At 45.6% G+C, this 15,531-nt stretch overlaps 1 protein-coding gene across 1 annotated transcript; it reads right to left on the bottom strand.

Annotated features, from left to right (window-relative positions):
* Nucleotides 1-1,580: 1,580 nt before the first annotated feature.
* LOC125449154 (zinc finger protein OZF-like) lies at nt 1,581-15,510 on the bottom strand. Its single transcript, XM_048524822.2, has 2 exons — nt 15,240-15,510; nt 1,581-3,297 (listed from the first exon to the last, which is right to left on the bottom strand). Exon 2 carries the CDS (start codon nt 3,188-3,190, stop codon nt 1,649-1,651), a length of 1,542 nt encoding a protein of 513 aa, XP_048380779.1. The 5' UTR covers nt 3,191-3,297; nt 15,240-15,510; the 3' UTR covers nt 1,581-1,648.
* Nucleotides 15,511-15,531: the final 21 nt, after the last annotated feature.

Raw genomic sequence — 15,531 nt, 5'->3', positions numbered from 1 at the left:
TGGAATTCTACGAACGACAAGAAGGGGTTCAGGAAGTGACAAAAAAAAACTTTCAAGGACACAGACGAAGAAGTGAGCATTGGAAACGGGGTGGTATTGTACATTTGAGGCATTGGTATGTTTTTCCACAAGAGGTGGTAATGGCACAGTTGTGAGACAGCGAGAGAGCACGGATTTTATGAGAAAAAAAATCCACAAACATCAGTAAATGTATGAAGATTATGTGACCACTTACTTGGAATGGACTTGAGGGAGCAAGAGGTCAGTCCCCTGTACAGGTTGAGCAAATAACTGAAAATTATGGGAAGATGGGAGAGAAACTGAATAAAAGGTGTAGGTTTGGGACTCAAGAAAGGGGAGTTTTCTAGTGGGAGAGAATGATGCAACAGAGGCAGCTGATTAGATTGTCACTAACATTGAGACAAGGAAACTCCATGAGCTCCTGCACTTCGTGCTGGAAGTTCAGATGGTACAAGGGAGAAGAAGAGCATTTTGAAAGGACTTAATTTGTATATGAAACCTTGAAGACTTGACACGCTTTTTGTGTTTGACACAAAATTGACTTATTTCTTGAATAATAATAATAATAATAATAATAATAATAATAATAATAATAAATATAAAACATGGCTGAGGTACATCAGAATTATTTGAGACAGACACCATTGAACAAGATAATAAAATGTGAGGCTGGATGAACACAGCAGGCCAAGCAGCATCTCAGGAGCACAAAAGCTGACGTTTCGGGCCTAGACCCTTCATCAGAGAGGGGGATGGGGGGAGGGAACTGGAATAAATAGGGAGAGAGGGGGAGGCGGACCGAAGATGGAGAGTAAAGAAGATAGGTGGAGAGGGTGTAAGTGGGGAGGTAGGGAGGGGATAGGTCAGTCCAGGGAAGACGGACAGGTCAAGGAGGTGGGATGAGGTTAGTAGGTAGCTGGGGGTGCGGCTTGGGGTGGGAGGAAGGGATGGGTGAGAGGAAGAACCGGTTAGGGAGGCAGAGACAGGTTGGACTGGTTTTGGGATGCAGTGGGTGGGGGGGAAGAGCTGGGCTGGTTGTGTGGTGCAGTGGGGGGAGGGGATGAACTGGGCTGGTTGAGGGATGCAGTAGGGGAAGGGGAGATCCCTCAACCAGCCCAGTTCATCCCCTCCCCCCACTGCACCACACAACCAGCCCAGCTCTTCCCCCCCACCCACTGCATCCCAAAACCAGTCCAACCTGTCTCTGCCTCCCTAACCGGTTCTTCCTCTCACCCATCCCTTCCTCCCACCCCAAGCCGCACCCCCAGCTACCTACTAACCTCATCCCACCTCCTTGACCTGTCTGTCTTCCCCGGACTGACCTATCCCCTCCCTACCTCCCCACTTACACCCTCTCCACCGATCTTCTTTACTCTCCATCTTCGGTCCGCCTCCCCCTCTCTCCCTATTTATTCCAGTTCCCTCCCCCCATCCCCCTCTCTGATGAAGGGTCTAGGCCCGAAACGTCAGCTTTTGTGCTCCTGAGATGCTGCTTGGCCTGCTGTGTTCATCCAGCCTCACATTTTATTATCTTGGAATCTCCAGCATCTGCAGTTCCCATTATCTCTGACACCATTGAACAAGGTTCATTTCCAGATGTGATGAACAACAAAATCTATCACAGTCATTACTGGTGAATTCGTTGATGTTTCCGCAAGCTGGACGAGTGAACAAATCTCTTCCCACACTCGGAACAAGTGTATGGCCTCTCCCCAGTGTGACTGCGCTTGTGTCTGACAAGTTCGGACGATGTCTTGAAGCCAGTGCTGCAGTGAGAGCACCTGAATGGTCTCTCGTCACTGTGCGCACGCTGATGACGGATCAAGTCCTCAGAACTTTTATACCACTTCCCACACTCCGGGCATTGAAAAGGTCTCTCATTCGTGTGAGCCCGCTGGTGTCTCAGCAGATGAGAACTATCAATGAATCCCTTCCCACATTTAGCACAAGTGAATGGCCTCTCCCTTGTGTGGATTCGCTTATGTTTCTGCAGGTTGGATGAGTCAGTGAATCCTTTTCCACACTCACAACATCTGAATGGCCTGTCCCCAGTGTGAAATCGCTGATGTTTCACCAGCTTGGAAGACTCTGAGAATGCCATCCCACACTCAGAACATCGGAACGGTTTCTCTCCCCTGTGAAATCGCTGATGTTTCACCAGCTTGGACGATTGAGTGAATCCCTTCCCACATTCAGAGCAGATGAACGGCCTCTCCCCAGTGTGAACTCGCTGATGTACAGTGAGTTCAAATGATCGCCTGAAATGAGACCCACAGTGAGAGCACTTGAACGGCTTCTCGTCAGTGTGAAGAATTTGATGGGAAATCAGTTCACTGGATGTTTTACAGCATTTCCCACAGTCTGTACATTTAAACGGTTTCTCCCCAGTGTGAACTTGCTGATGCGTCAACAGTTGGGATGATCTAATAAAACCCTTCCCACACTCTGAACAGCGGAATGGCTTCTCCCCAGTATGAACACGCTGGTGTTTATTAAGGTCAGTTCCTCGTTTGAATGTAGTCCCGCAGAGAGAGCATCTGAAGGGTCTCTCATTGGTGTGAACATATTGGTGGGACACCAGTTCCTCAGAGCTTCGATAGCACTGTCCACAGTCTGGACACTGAAATGGTTTCTCCTCAGAGTGAATCCGCTGGTGTCTCAGCAACCTGAATGACTGGGTGAATCCCTTTCCACACTCAGGGCAGGTGAACGGTCTCTCTCCGGTGTGAAGTCGCTGGTGAACAGTGAGCTTCGATAAGCACCTAAACCCTTTCCCGCAGTGACAGCACCTGAATGGTCTCTCATCAGTGTGAACATGTTGGTGAGACAGCAGTTCCCCCGAACTTTCACAGCAGTTCCAACAATCTGAGCATTTAACAAGTGTCTCGTCAGTGTGACCTTGCTGGCGTGCCAGCATGGTGGAAGTAGTAGTGAATCCCTTCCCACTCTCAGAGCAGGTAAGCAGTCCCTCCCCATTGTGACTACACTGATGTGTTTCCAGTTCAGACAGGCACATAAATCCAGTCTCACACCCTCCACAGTTCCATGGCTTCTCGCCACTGTGAATGTGTTTATGTCTCCACAGCCCCGATGATCGGCTGAATTCTTGTCCACGAACAGGACACATGTATAGTTTCTGCTCAGTGTGAATGGATCCTTCTGCTTCCATGATCAAAATCCAATGCTCTTCAGTTTATGCCAAATGGTGAGTCTGTCACTTCCTAACAGGATGTTTAGCTTCAGTTTCCTGGCTGCAAATCCTTCCCTTCTAATAACCTGTTCGAAAGATACAATGCGTTAAAAAAAAAACCAGGAGTGAGGCACAGCTGGGACAAGGAAAATTAAAGCTTCTAGAATGTCAGAAAAACCCAACTGTTCTGATATCCTTCAGGGTCGGGAGCCTCCCACCCTTTTGGAATTAAATAAGGCTGTCCCCGCAATGGGAGCAGAGAATGTCAGTAGGACAGGCAGGGAGGAGGAGACAGATTTCAATCTACAACCAAGCAGAGGATTCATAGAATCTCCAAACCTCTCAGACTCCACTAACAAGGAAAACCAGGAGAGCAGGTAGATGTAAATGCCATCAACTCCCAGTTACACACCGCCTGATATCCAGTACTGGGTGAGCAGAAAATTCCCCTATTGTCATATTTAGAATGCTGAAGTCAGTATTTTTTCGGCTGCAAACAGTACACTCTCACAATTGATTCCATCCCTCTCCCTGGTAACTCTCTAAGGCTGAACCAGACTGTTCACTATCAATGTGACATATTTCACCCCAAGGTGAACTTCCAAAGCAAGACTCCCTATTGCCAGCTCAGTTATGTCATCCCACTCCTCCCTGGTCTCAGCTCATCTGCTGTTGAAACTCTCATCCATGCCTTTATTACCTCTAGACTTGATGATCTGACAAGCCTCCAACATTTCACCTCTTTCTAGTCCTGATGGCGTACAAACCCCTTCTGCCTCTGTGCTTATCCACGTCACAATCACCCTGGCTCCACTTTATGAAACACTAAAGGGCCTTCCTAACTTGGTCATCTCCTCCATCCTCACAAAACTTCCCCCTCTCTGTCACGCTCCTGCAGCCTCACAATTCTCCCCATTTCTGTAACCTCCTGCAGCCTGGCAATCAAGAGTTGTAGCAGCACTCCTCTCATTCTGACATCTTTGTTCAACTCACATTTGTTTGGAAACAAGGCATTGAGGACATTTAACAAACTCAGCAGGCCTCGCAGCATCTGTGTTCACGTCAAGAGCCCAGTAGAGCTCTTCTTCAGAACTGAAGTCATACCAGACTTGAAACGTTAACTCTAAATATGGATTGGGGTTTGCAATAAACGTATCGTAATGTTAAGTATGTGTCCCTCTATCGTCGACACACAACAGCGGCAGGAATAACCTGTACAAGAAACAGTGGAGGTATTGACCTGAACCACCACGTAGAACCACTTCACTCGTCTTTGTTCAAGTTGCGCGTGGCGGATGCACAGACGCCCCGCTGCCAATTGCCCCCATATGGGCGTCGGCCCCGCTGCCAATTGCCCCACATAAAGATGGCGACCGCAGACCCCGGGCTGAAATCCTGGGCAAAGGCTGGTGGTCGCCAATTCGATGCACACTGGAGTGCAGGGGCTTCTTGTTGACGGTCTGAGACACAGACCAAGTGCTTATGAAACCTTCCCTCTTCCCCCGGTGGCTGCAGTTCTCATTACCTCATATACTCCGTGTCAGTGATTACAAGGTGTGGAGCTGGATGAACACAGCAGGCCAAGCAGCATCAGAGGAGCAGGAAGGCTGACGTTCCGGGCCTAGAGCCTTCGTCGTTCTCTCCGTGGGCTCAACGCCGACCCTTCCCAAACCGACACTACGCATACTCTCAGTCTCTCACTGTCACTGCGCCTGCGCAACCATCTCCTGCGGCGAAAAGAGAGCATTCCCATTCTCCACGGATGCTGGGTGGCAGCACCACGATTAAAAACTCGGTGTTCTGTAATTAACAAGCACTTTTTTCAATGGTCTGATTTACGATCTGAATTAAGGATCTAAAATCACTAAGCAATCAAGTACACCAGGATCCTTCACCATGTTTCTATCCTTGAAGTGTTTAACAGTACAAAATAAACTGATTAACAGACTTGAACTTCCTGGAGTCTCAGCAAATGCTCTTTCCGAGCAGAGGAACGGCAAATGTTGCACACCTGTCAGTTAACGCATTCAGTTAAACTCTAAAACGCGATCTATAAAAATTCCATTCTCTCTAATATTCAGCCATTTGATCGTGTTTCTGTGTGGTTTAAATCAGCAGCTTTACGTGTGATGAAAATGAGAAAAGTACTTCAGTGGAAGAGTAGTACGCCGACAACATTAACAAGTGTCACGCCTGTGAAATAATGCTGCAGCTCGATATCTTATTTTTCGCGAGCGTTGATGAATGCCGCAGAATTAATAGAAGTCACAGCACAGTGAGAACCAATTCAAATTATTTTGTCTGTGCAAACTTTATTTTTGAAAGTCCTCTCAAAAAAGTCCTGATGTTCTTTTCGGAGATCGTCCATCTTTTCTCCCACCTATTGAGATGTTAATGTGATAATAGCCCATTGATTTCTATGCTTCTATAAATGAAAGTCATTTATCTGCATTTGATTCCTATACAGAGACTTTAATTTATAGAAGTAAACTCTTATCTACCTACACATCGGTATGCAGGCATTGCCCTGAACCTTCCTACCCAGCTAGGAATTCAGTGTAAAGCTTTTGGAACTCCTTTTCTTCTCACACATCGGTATGCAGACACTGTCTTAAACTTCCTGACTGGATTAAAATTAGAATCAAACTGTTTCAAATAGGGTTAGGTGGGGAAAATTTGTAAAGGTGTGAAACCTCTAAAGCATGTAACTTCCGTCGCTGACAAAGGGACCAGGGCACTGACTTTGTTCTAGCCAGACACACTGGCAACTTGAAATCAGAATCTGTCCCGGACAACAACTCGAAATCGCCTCCTGCCATTAGCAGCCACTTCACTCGCAATCGATACTATATACTGGTCTTTTACGTTCTTGATGCAATACTTGTTTGGTATCCTGTCTTTGTATGCTGTAGTAATTGTTTCATGAATCATGTCTTTTGTAAATTGTGAAATTGTTTTCTGTATCATGTCTTCTGTAAAGTATAAAAAGCAGGGACTATTTGCTGCTCGGGGAGAATTGCTTGCGAGACTCTGCACTGGGTTGAGTACAGTGATTCTCCACAGCTTGTACTTGCTTGGTAATAAAAGGATTTGTGTTTTTCTAAACAGGTCAGCGTCTTGTTATTGCAGCAAGTCCGTGAGGGTCTCCGAAAACGAACCTGACACTATCGCCCTACCCATCCCACTGATCAATCCAGCCCACTCCCTACCTGCATCGACTTATTACCAACCAACCTTCCTTTTCCCAGCCCCATCCCTCCTCTCTATTTTCTCGCTCCCTTCCCCTCCCCATTTCTGGAGAAGGGTCCCGAACCGAAATGTCAACTTTCTTGCTCCTCTGATACTGCCTGACCTGCTGTGTTGTCCCGACTGCTTATCCCCACCAACACAGCCAACACCCACCTTTCACCTAACAATCCAATACTTCTTGGGAATCTAAGAGTTAATTTAAAACAAAAGAGGTGGGCGACTGTCTGCAGTCCCAACACATTGTGTCAAATTTAATAAAATGTCCCTGCCAAAATGATATGAACAGTTGAACGGATGATTTTTATGTGTTTGCTTTCAAATTGGGGACTATCAGCAGTAATATTTATTCTGGTCGAGAATGGCTTCATTTATAAAATCCAATTCCCCTCACTATACAACCTGTTCAAGAAATTATGGAAAAGAGAGAATGTTTTTTGTCCAGCTGTACAAAGCCTTCATTAGTTTATACCTGAAGGACTGGGAATGCCACTTGGTGAATGATTCAATGTTGATTTGGAGACGGTACAGTGCCGAGCCTACTGAATGTCTGTTCTGAAACACAAGGGAACATCCCAACTTCTGTGAATTTGACCAGGAGAGGTAATGATTGATTCACTGATTTGATTCTCAGTCTGCGGGGGGGAACCGGAGAACTGGAGACAGGCAGAGGAGAGGGAGGAAACTGGGAATCGAGGAAATGAATGGGGGAGATGGGACTGGACTTTAGCCTAGTCAGGAGGGAGAGTGTGTGTCTAGGATTTACAGATTTTGGGGAACAGGAGACAAAAGAATTTAGGTGTTCTGATTTCTATCTTCCGCTTCAAGCAACAACTTTTCTGAACAGATTTTACAGGGTACGGGAAGAGGATAGTTGGCTGAATTTATCTTAACTTGAATACCATTGATCTTTGAATGAGAAAAGGTTTACAGGAATTTTGCCGAGGCTGGAGGAGGGAAATGAAGGGAAGAGGTTTGACTAAGTGTCCTCCCCTCCCCAAATTCCTGAGCTGGCGCCCGAAGAAGGGGGCGGGGCAGCGGCTTCTCGCTCCGACCCCAGCGGTTGCCCTGGAAACGTTGGCTCCATGAGTGGGGCGGGGGCGGGGTTCCGGCGTCCGCGCGCCTGGCCTGAGCTTGGAGCCCGAGGACGTCATCGCCGACCACAGCGACGCCTATTGGCTGTATTCAGCAGGATTCAGACATTCCCCTCTGAACAGTGAGCAGAAACATATCGAGGTGGCATCGACGGCTCAACAGTATCCCAGTCAATGGTGCCTGGATTTTTCTTCCATGTTAGCCCAAACTCAAAAGAAAAACAAAATTTGTTTCTAAATCTGTAAAGAATTATTCCGCAAACCAATTTTTTTTTCTGAAACCCAGGAACCACCTGGGTTTTGTGACTTTCTGGATTATTCCTTTAAACTCCAGCTCACTTTCTCTTTGCATGGTTTAGGCAGAAACTCACATCAAGTTATATTTCAGAACAACTAATCCCACATTTGGTGGTTTTAAATAATGCCTTTGCATCACAGACAGAAGTGCTTGCCATTAATTTAGAGGTAACCTTCAAATCTTCTGTTGTCAAGCGCTCTGTGTTGAATGAGCACAAATGGCCTGAATGGTTAAGGCCAAGTCATTGGAAGCCAAAGCTTATACTGTCAGCATGTTGTAATTTTTGATGTCAATAGGTTTCTTCATGAATTCATAAAACAGTTCCACAATTCCTGCTGCAGAATCAGCTCATGTCACTCTGGAAACCACCATTAACTATTTGACAAGCACAGACATCAACCAAGAGCCCACTGTGTGAACAACCAAAGGTGTAAGAGCTAGAACAAAACTCAGAGAGCCAGTGCAGATACAATGGCCAGAATGGCCTCTTACTGCATCACAACAATTTTGTCATTCAAAAGTGTCAGATTAGATAAGATTAGATCAGATTCCCTACAGTGTGGAAACAGGCCCTTTGGCCCAACAAGTCCACACTGCCCCTGAGAGCATCCCACCCCAGACCCATCCCCCTATAACCCACACACCCCTGAACACTATGGGCAATTTAGTATGGCCAATCCACCTAGCCTGCACATATTTGGACTGTGGGAGGAAACTGGAGGAAACCCATGCAGACATGGGGAGAATGCACAAACTCCGCACAGTTACCTGAGGCTGGAATCAAACCCAGGTCTCTGGTGCTGTGAGCCATGTCTCAACCACCGTGCCACCCCAGATCTGAAACAATCTCCAGCAATGATGAGGTGTTAATGTTCAGTGATTATAATCTCATCACTGAGTCAGAATGCTGAGTTCAAACATCCCATCCAAACCCTTCACCATAAAATCACAGCTGATACTGTGATATAGGACTCAGAGAGCCCTGCACTGTCAGGGAACCTGTCATTCAGAGGGAAACTTTGGATGTAGCCACATCTTCTCTCACAGATGGGCATGAAAGATTCATTGAAATTATTTCAAAGAACCGAGCCGGTATCAGGTTTACTGCTCAATATACATCCTGCAAGGATCATCGCTGAACAGGGTTTGTGTCATAGCCACATTTCTGTTGTGAACTCTGTATCTCTTGCCACAGATGCAGCCTGACCTCCTGAGTATTTCCAGCATCTTATTTCTGTTTGTGAGAGGTTGTTGCATACAATCTAGCTGCTGCATTTCCTAACACAGTGACAACACTTCACAAGGACTTCAGTTGCTGTGATGCACATTCGGTCATTCTGAACATGTGAACATATTGTATGAATACAAACCTTGCATTAACATTGAAGAAAAGGGCCAAGAATGGGCCAAAAATGGGACATTTATCAGTCTCCTCTAATCTGAGAGAAATCAAGGATACAAACTCTGTGTATCTGATGTGATTGTTGCATGGAAAATTAGTCTGGCTCAAGAGATTATGCACATCCACTGAAGTAAACCACAACTTCCAAAGTGAACATGGTTGAGTTCTGTCTGCAGTAACAGCAGAATACAATCATACGTGACCTGGCTGGTGACTCAGATGTGTGGGCAAATCATTGAATCGCTTGCCACACACAGCGCAGCCGAGAGTCTTCTCCCCAGAATGCATTTTCTGGTGTTTTGTCAAATCATTGCTACTTCTAAAGCTCTTCTCGCAGCATTTATTGGTCTCTGATCAGTTTGAATAAACCCATGTCTGCTGAGATTATAGGACCAAATGAATCCCTTCCACATCCAGAGCAGTTAAAAGGTTTCTCCCCAGTGTGAATATGCTGGTGCTCACTAAGTACAGATCACCAAGTGAATCTCATCCCACACTGAGTGCATTCGTGTGGTGTCTTGCTAGTGTGACCATGCTGGTGTATCAGAAGCTGTGCTGATTGAACAAATCCCTTCCCACACACAGAACAAGTGAATGGTATCTCTCCAGAATGAGCATGCCTGTGATAAGTGAAGTGTACAGAACAAGTGAATCCCTTCCCGTACATGGAGCAGGTGAATGGCTTCTCTCCACTGTGAACATGTCCATGTTCAGTGAGGCTGGATGGCTGAGTGAGATGAGAGCAGATGATCGGTCTCTCTCCAGTGCAAGATAGTTTAGGTGACCTCAGGCTGGATGATGGTGTGAATCCACTCACACTCACACTCACACACACACACACACAAACACTAAGGTAAAAGGTCTCTCTCCAGTGCGAATTCGACTGTGTGACAGAAGTGAAATGAGTCTCCTCCCACACGCAGGGCAGATGAACAATTTGTCTCCATTGTGAACCCGATTGACTGGCATTAGGCTGGACTGTGAAGTGTATCGCTTCCCGCCCCTGGTGAAGACATTTGTGTGACATTCGGCTGGATCCCCAAGTGAATTCCTTCCTGCATGTGGATCCATTGAACGACTTCTCCCCTGTGTGAATATGTCCATGTGAATTAGACCTTTACAGCTCTTAAAGCTTTTTCCACAGTCAGTGCATTTAAAAGCTCTCTTGTCGGTGAACCCACTGGTGTGACACAAAGCCAATGACCGAGCAAATCCCATCTCACACACAGAGCAGGTGAACCATCTCTCCCCAGACTGACTGAGTCAATGAGCTTTCAGTTGGCCTGGGTAGTTGCACAATCCCTTCACACAATCCACACATTTCCACAGTTTTTCCGTGATACTGATTTCGTGGGACCTCTCCACTTTGGCTGATCTGCTAAATCCTTGACCATAAACACGACATGTGTACAGTTTCTCCTGTGTGTGTGTGTGTGTGTGTGTGTGTGTGTGCGCGCGCGCGCGCGCATTGGCATGTTACCACTTACATTGATGTTTGAGTTTTTTTTCACTTCAGATCCTGATGAATTGAGTGACTCTGTTGGATCTTGACAGTGTCAGATTTGACTCTCCCATCTTCAATGTCTTTCTTCGTACTACTCTTGTAAAATTATTTCCAAACATCACTGTCCGTACAGGGTAAAATGTCAGAACAATAAAATCTAATTTCTGTCAAGCATCTTTCCTCTATTGCACAACCCCTCGCAAACATGATTCAATCACACTAAAAGATGCAAAAAGGAACATTCCTGAATAAGAGATAACAAGGTGTAGAGCTGGATGAACACAGCAGGCCAAGCCGCATCTCAGGAACACAAAAGCTGACGTTTCGGGCCTAGACCCTTCATCAGAGAGCATGATGAAGGGTCTATGATGAAACGTCAGCTTTTGCGCTCCCGAGATGCTGCTTGGCCTGCTGTGTTCATCCAGCCTCACACTTTGTTATCTTGGATTCTCCAGCATCTGCAGTTCCCATTATCTCTGATCACAAACATTCCTGAATTAACCAGGTTGATGTTCGCAGTGTCTTTGAGACATTGGTGCCAACTTGTTGTGGGAGGTACCTAGCCGACTGGTGGACATCACATGTTTCCTGTCCACGGGGAGGTCACACATGAGAGATGATACATTTTGCAGCTACTGTGCATCAATGGTGAATAAAACAAATGTTGAAGATGACGCTAAAAGTGCTGTTTTGTTCCAGATGGTATCAAGCTTGAGTGTTATTCAAGTTGCAATCCTCCAGGCAATTGAAGACCATTCCACACCACACCTGACTTATGACTTGTAAATGGTGGCAGTCAGGAGGTGAGTTGATTGCTGCTAGATTTTTAGCCACTACCCTGTTCTGGTATCGATTGTATTTGTATGGTTAGTCCTGTTCAGTTTCTGGTCAATAGTAACCCCCAGGATGTTGACTGTGGAAGATTCAACAATGGTAATGCTGTTGAATATTATGGACTGATACTCAGATTCTAGAACATAGAACATTACAGCACAGTACAGGCCCTTCGGCCCTCGATGTTGTGTCGACCTGTCATACCGATCTCAAGCCCATCTAACCTACACCATTCCATGTACGTCCATATGCTTGTCCAATGACGACGTAAATGTACCTAAAGTTGGCGAATCTACTACCGTTGTAGGCAAAGCGTTCCATTCCCTTACTACTCTCTGAGTAAACAAACTACCTCTGACATCTGTCCTATATCTTTCACCCCTCAACTTAAAGCTATGCCCCCTCGTGCTCACTATCACCATCCTAGGAAAAAGGCTCTCCCTATCCACCCTATCTAACCCTCTGATTATTTTATATGTTTCAATTAAGTCACCTCTCAACCTTCTTCTCACTAATGAAAACAGCCTCAAGTCCCACAGCCTTTCCTCGTAAGACCTTCCCTCCATACCAGGCAACATCCTAGTAAATCTCCTGTGCACCCTTTCCAAAGCTTCCACATCCTTCTTATAATGCGGTGACCAGAACTGTACACAATACTCCAAGTGCGGCCGCACCAGAGTTTTGTGCAGCTTCACCATAACCTCTTGGTTCCGGAACTCGATCCCTCTATTAATAAAAGCTAAAACACTGTATGCCTTCTTAACAGCTCTGTCAACCTGGGTGGCAACTTTCAAGGATCTGTGTACATGGACACCGAGATCTCTCTGCTCATCTACACTGCTAAGAATCTTACCATTCTCTCTTGCTGAAGATGGTCATTGCCAGGCACTTACACGATAGCAAGAACTAAGAGGAACACAGCACAGCACAGGCCCTTCGGTTCTCCAAGCTTGCACCAACGTATTTTGCCCTTCCACACTAAAACTGTCTCCACTCAAGGGATCCATATTCCTCTATTCCCCTCCTATTCTTGCATTCGTCCGGGTGCTTCTTGAATTCTGCTATGGTGTCTGTTTCCACCACCACCTCCGGCAATGTGTTCAGACTCTCACCACCCTCTGTGGGAAAGTCTTGCCTTGCACATCTCTTTTAAATTTCCCCCTTGCTCCTCGAACATGTATCCCCTTCTACTTCACCCCTCCATCCTGGGGAAAAGCCTCATACTTTCCACTCTATCCATGCCAATCACAAACTTATAAACTTGGATTAGGTTGCCCCTCAACCTCCTGCATTCCAGTGAAAACAAATCCAGTCTATCCAACCTTTCGTCATTGTAAAATCCCCCATACTAGACAACACCCTGGTAAACCTTTTTTGTACCCTCTCCAAAGCATTTGCATCCTTCTGGTAGTGTGGTGACCAGAACTGTGTGCAATATTCTAAGCGCGGCCTAACTAAAGATCTGTAAAGCTGCAGCATAACTAGTCTATTCAGTGATCTACGGGCCTGCACACCCAGATCCCTCTGCATATCAATATTCCTAAGGGTTTGCCATTCACTGAATAATTTCCAGCTGTACTTGACTTTCCACATTGCACCACATCACATTTGTCCAGATTACACACCATCTGCCAATTTTCTGCACAGCCTCGAACTGAACTATATCCTGCTGTATCCTCTAACAATCCTCCTCACTATCTGCAACTCCACCAATCTTTGTATCATCCACAAACTTGCTAATTATATCAGTTATCTTTTCCTCCAAATCATTTGCGTAGATCGTGGGTGGCAGAGGTCTCAGCACTGATCCCTGTGAAATACCCATGAGTCACAACTCTCAATTTTGAAAAGCATCCTTCCACCCTACCTTCTGTCTCCTATCTCCGGCCAGTTCTGTATCCACCTTGCCAGCTCACCCCGATACCATGTGACTTCACCTTTTGTACCAGACTGACATGAGGGACCTTGTCAAAGGCTTGACTGAAGTCCATTTAGATGTCATCAACTGCTTTTCCCTCATGAAACATCTGCAACACTTCCCAAAAAACTCAATCAAGTTCATGAGGCCATGACCTCCAGTGCACAAAATGATGCTGTCTTTCACCGGTAAGTCCATTTGCTTCAAAATGCATATGGATCTTGCACCTGAGAATCTTGTCCAATAATTTCCCTACCACCAATGGGAGGCTCACAGGCCTGTAATTTCTATCATTAGCCCTATTATGCTTCTTAAACAATGGGACAACATTGGCTATTCTCCAGTCTGCTGAGACCACACTGATGGCCAAACGGGATGCAAAAATATCTGTCAATGCTCCAGCAATTTGTTCTTTTGCCTCCCTCAATATTCTGGGATGAATCCCATCAGGGCCTGGGGTCTAACCTACCCTAATACTTTTTAAGGCACACAACATCTCTTCCTTTTTAACGTCAACTTGGCTTAGAACCTTGACACTCCCTTCTGTGAGATCATCCTCTGCCAATTCCTTCTCTTTGGTGTGTACTGACACACAGTATTAGTTTAAGACCTCCACCTACGTCTTCCGGCTCCACACATAGACTCCTTCCTTTGTTCTTGAACGTTCTAACCCTTTCCCTGGTGACTCTCTTGCTTTTTATGCATGTGTAAAAAGCCTTGGGATTTTCCTTTATCCCATTTGCTAATGACTTTTCATGACTCCTTCGAGCCCTTCTAATTCCTTGTTTAAGTTAGTTCCTACTTTCCTGAGATACCTCGAGTGCGTTCACAATGCTCATCCTCCTAGACCTTATATTTGGTTCCTTTTTGTTTCTGACCAAGGTCATAACATTCCTGGTCATCGAAGGTTCATGTAACTTGTCATACCTATCCTTCATTCTCACAGGAACATGCTGCTTCCAAATTCTTATAAATTGCCTTTTGAAATTCTCCCACATGTCCAATATTTACTTACCTTCAAACAGCCGCTAGCAATCAACATTCTCCAGTTCCTGCTTAAAATTGTTGTAGTTTGCCTTCCCCTAATTTAAAACCTTCACCCAAGGACTGCTGTTATCCCTATCTATGAGTATCTTATAACTCACAATATTATGGTCACTACTCCTGAAATGCTGAACCACTGAAACTTCACTCACTTAGGCCAGACTCAGTTCCTAAAATTAGGTCCATAATAACCCCTTCCCTGGGTGGACTGTTTACATGTGGTGTCAAGAAATTCTCCTGAATGGTCCTTAGAAATTCTACTCCATTCAAGCCCCTAGTACATAGTCAGCGCCAATCAATATAGGAAAAATTAAAATCACAACAAATCTGCTGTCTTTATACTTTCCCAAAATCTGTCCACATATTATTCCTCTATCTCCCACTGGCTGTTAGGAGGCCTGTAGTATACCCCAGCACTGTGACTTCACCTGTCCTATTCCTGAGTTCTACACAAATTACCTCACTGCATGAGTCATCTGATGTATTCTCCCTCAGTACAGTTGTGAGATACACCTTTACCAGTAATGCAACTGCACCACCCCTTTTACCATCCTTTCTATTACACCTAACACATCTAAATCCTGGGACAGTCAGCCGCCAGTCCCGTCCCTCTTTCAGCCACGTCTGTGTAATTGCAAATAATGTCATAGTTCCAACTACTAACAAACGATTGTTACTTGCCACTTACGCTGATTTTGGATGCTGTCCAAGTCTTGCTGCATACCGGTATGCACTACTTCAGTATCTGAGCAGTCACAAATGGTGCTGAACGTTGTGCAATCATCAGCCAACATCCCCACTTCTGATGGGAAAGTCATTGATGATGCAGCTGAAAATGGTTGAGCTAAGAATCCTGAGGAACTCTCCTCTAGCTCAGAAGGCCTGGATTCTGACGTCCTACCTGCTCCAGAGATGTTACATAACACGTCTGAACACGTTGATTACAAATATTTTCTGCAGGCAAGTTTTGGGGTTAAAGG

The sequence above is a fragment of the Stegostoma tigrinum genome, chromosome 43, assembly GCF_030684315.1.
Source record: "Stegostoma tigrinum isolate sSteTig4 chromosome 43, sSteTig4.hap1, whole genome shotgun sequence".
In the NCBI taxonomy this organism is placed as follows: Eukaryota; Metazoa; Chordata; class Chondrichthyes; order Orectolobiformes; family Stegostomatidae; genus Stegostoma; species Stegostoma tigrinum.
The sequence above is the reverse complement of the archived record's forward strand: the minus strand, read 5'-3'. Positions and strand labels throughout refer to the sequence as shown.

Coding starts and splice junctions, on each gene's coding strand:
- LOC125449154 (XM_048524822.2), bottom strand. CDS start 3,190: ATGGAAGCAGAAGGATCCATTCACACTGAGCAGAAACTATACATGTGT.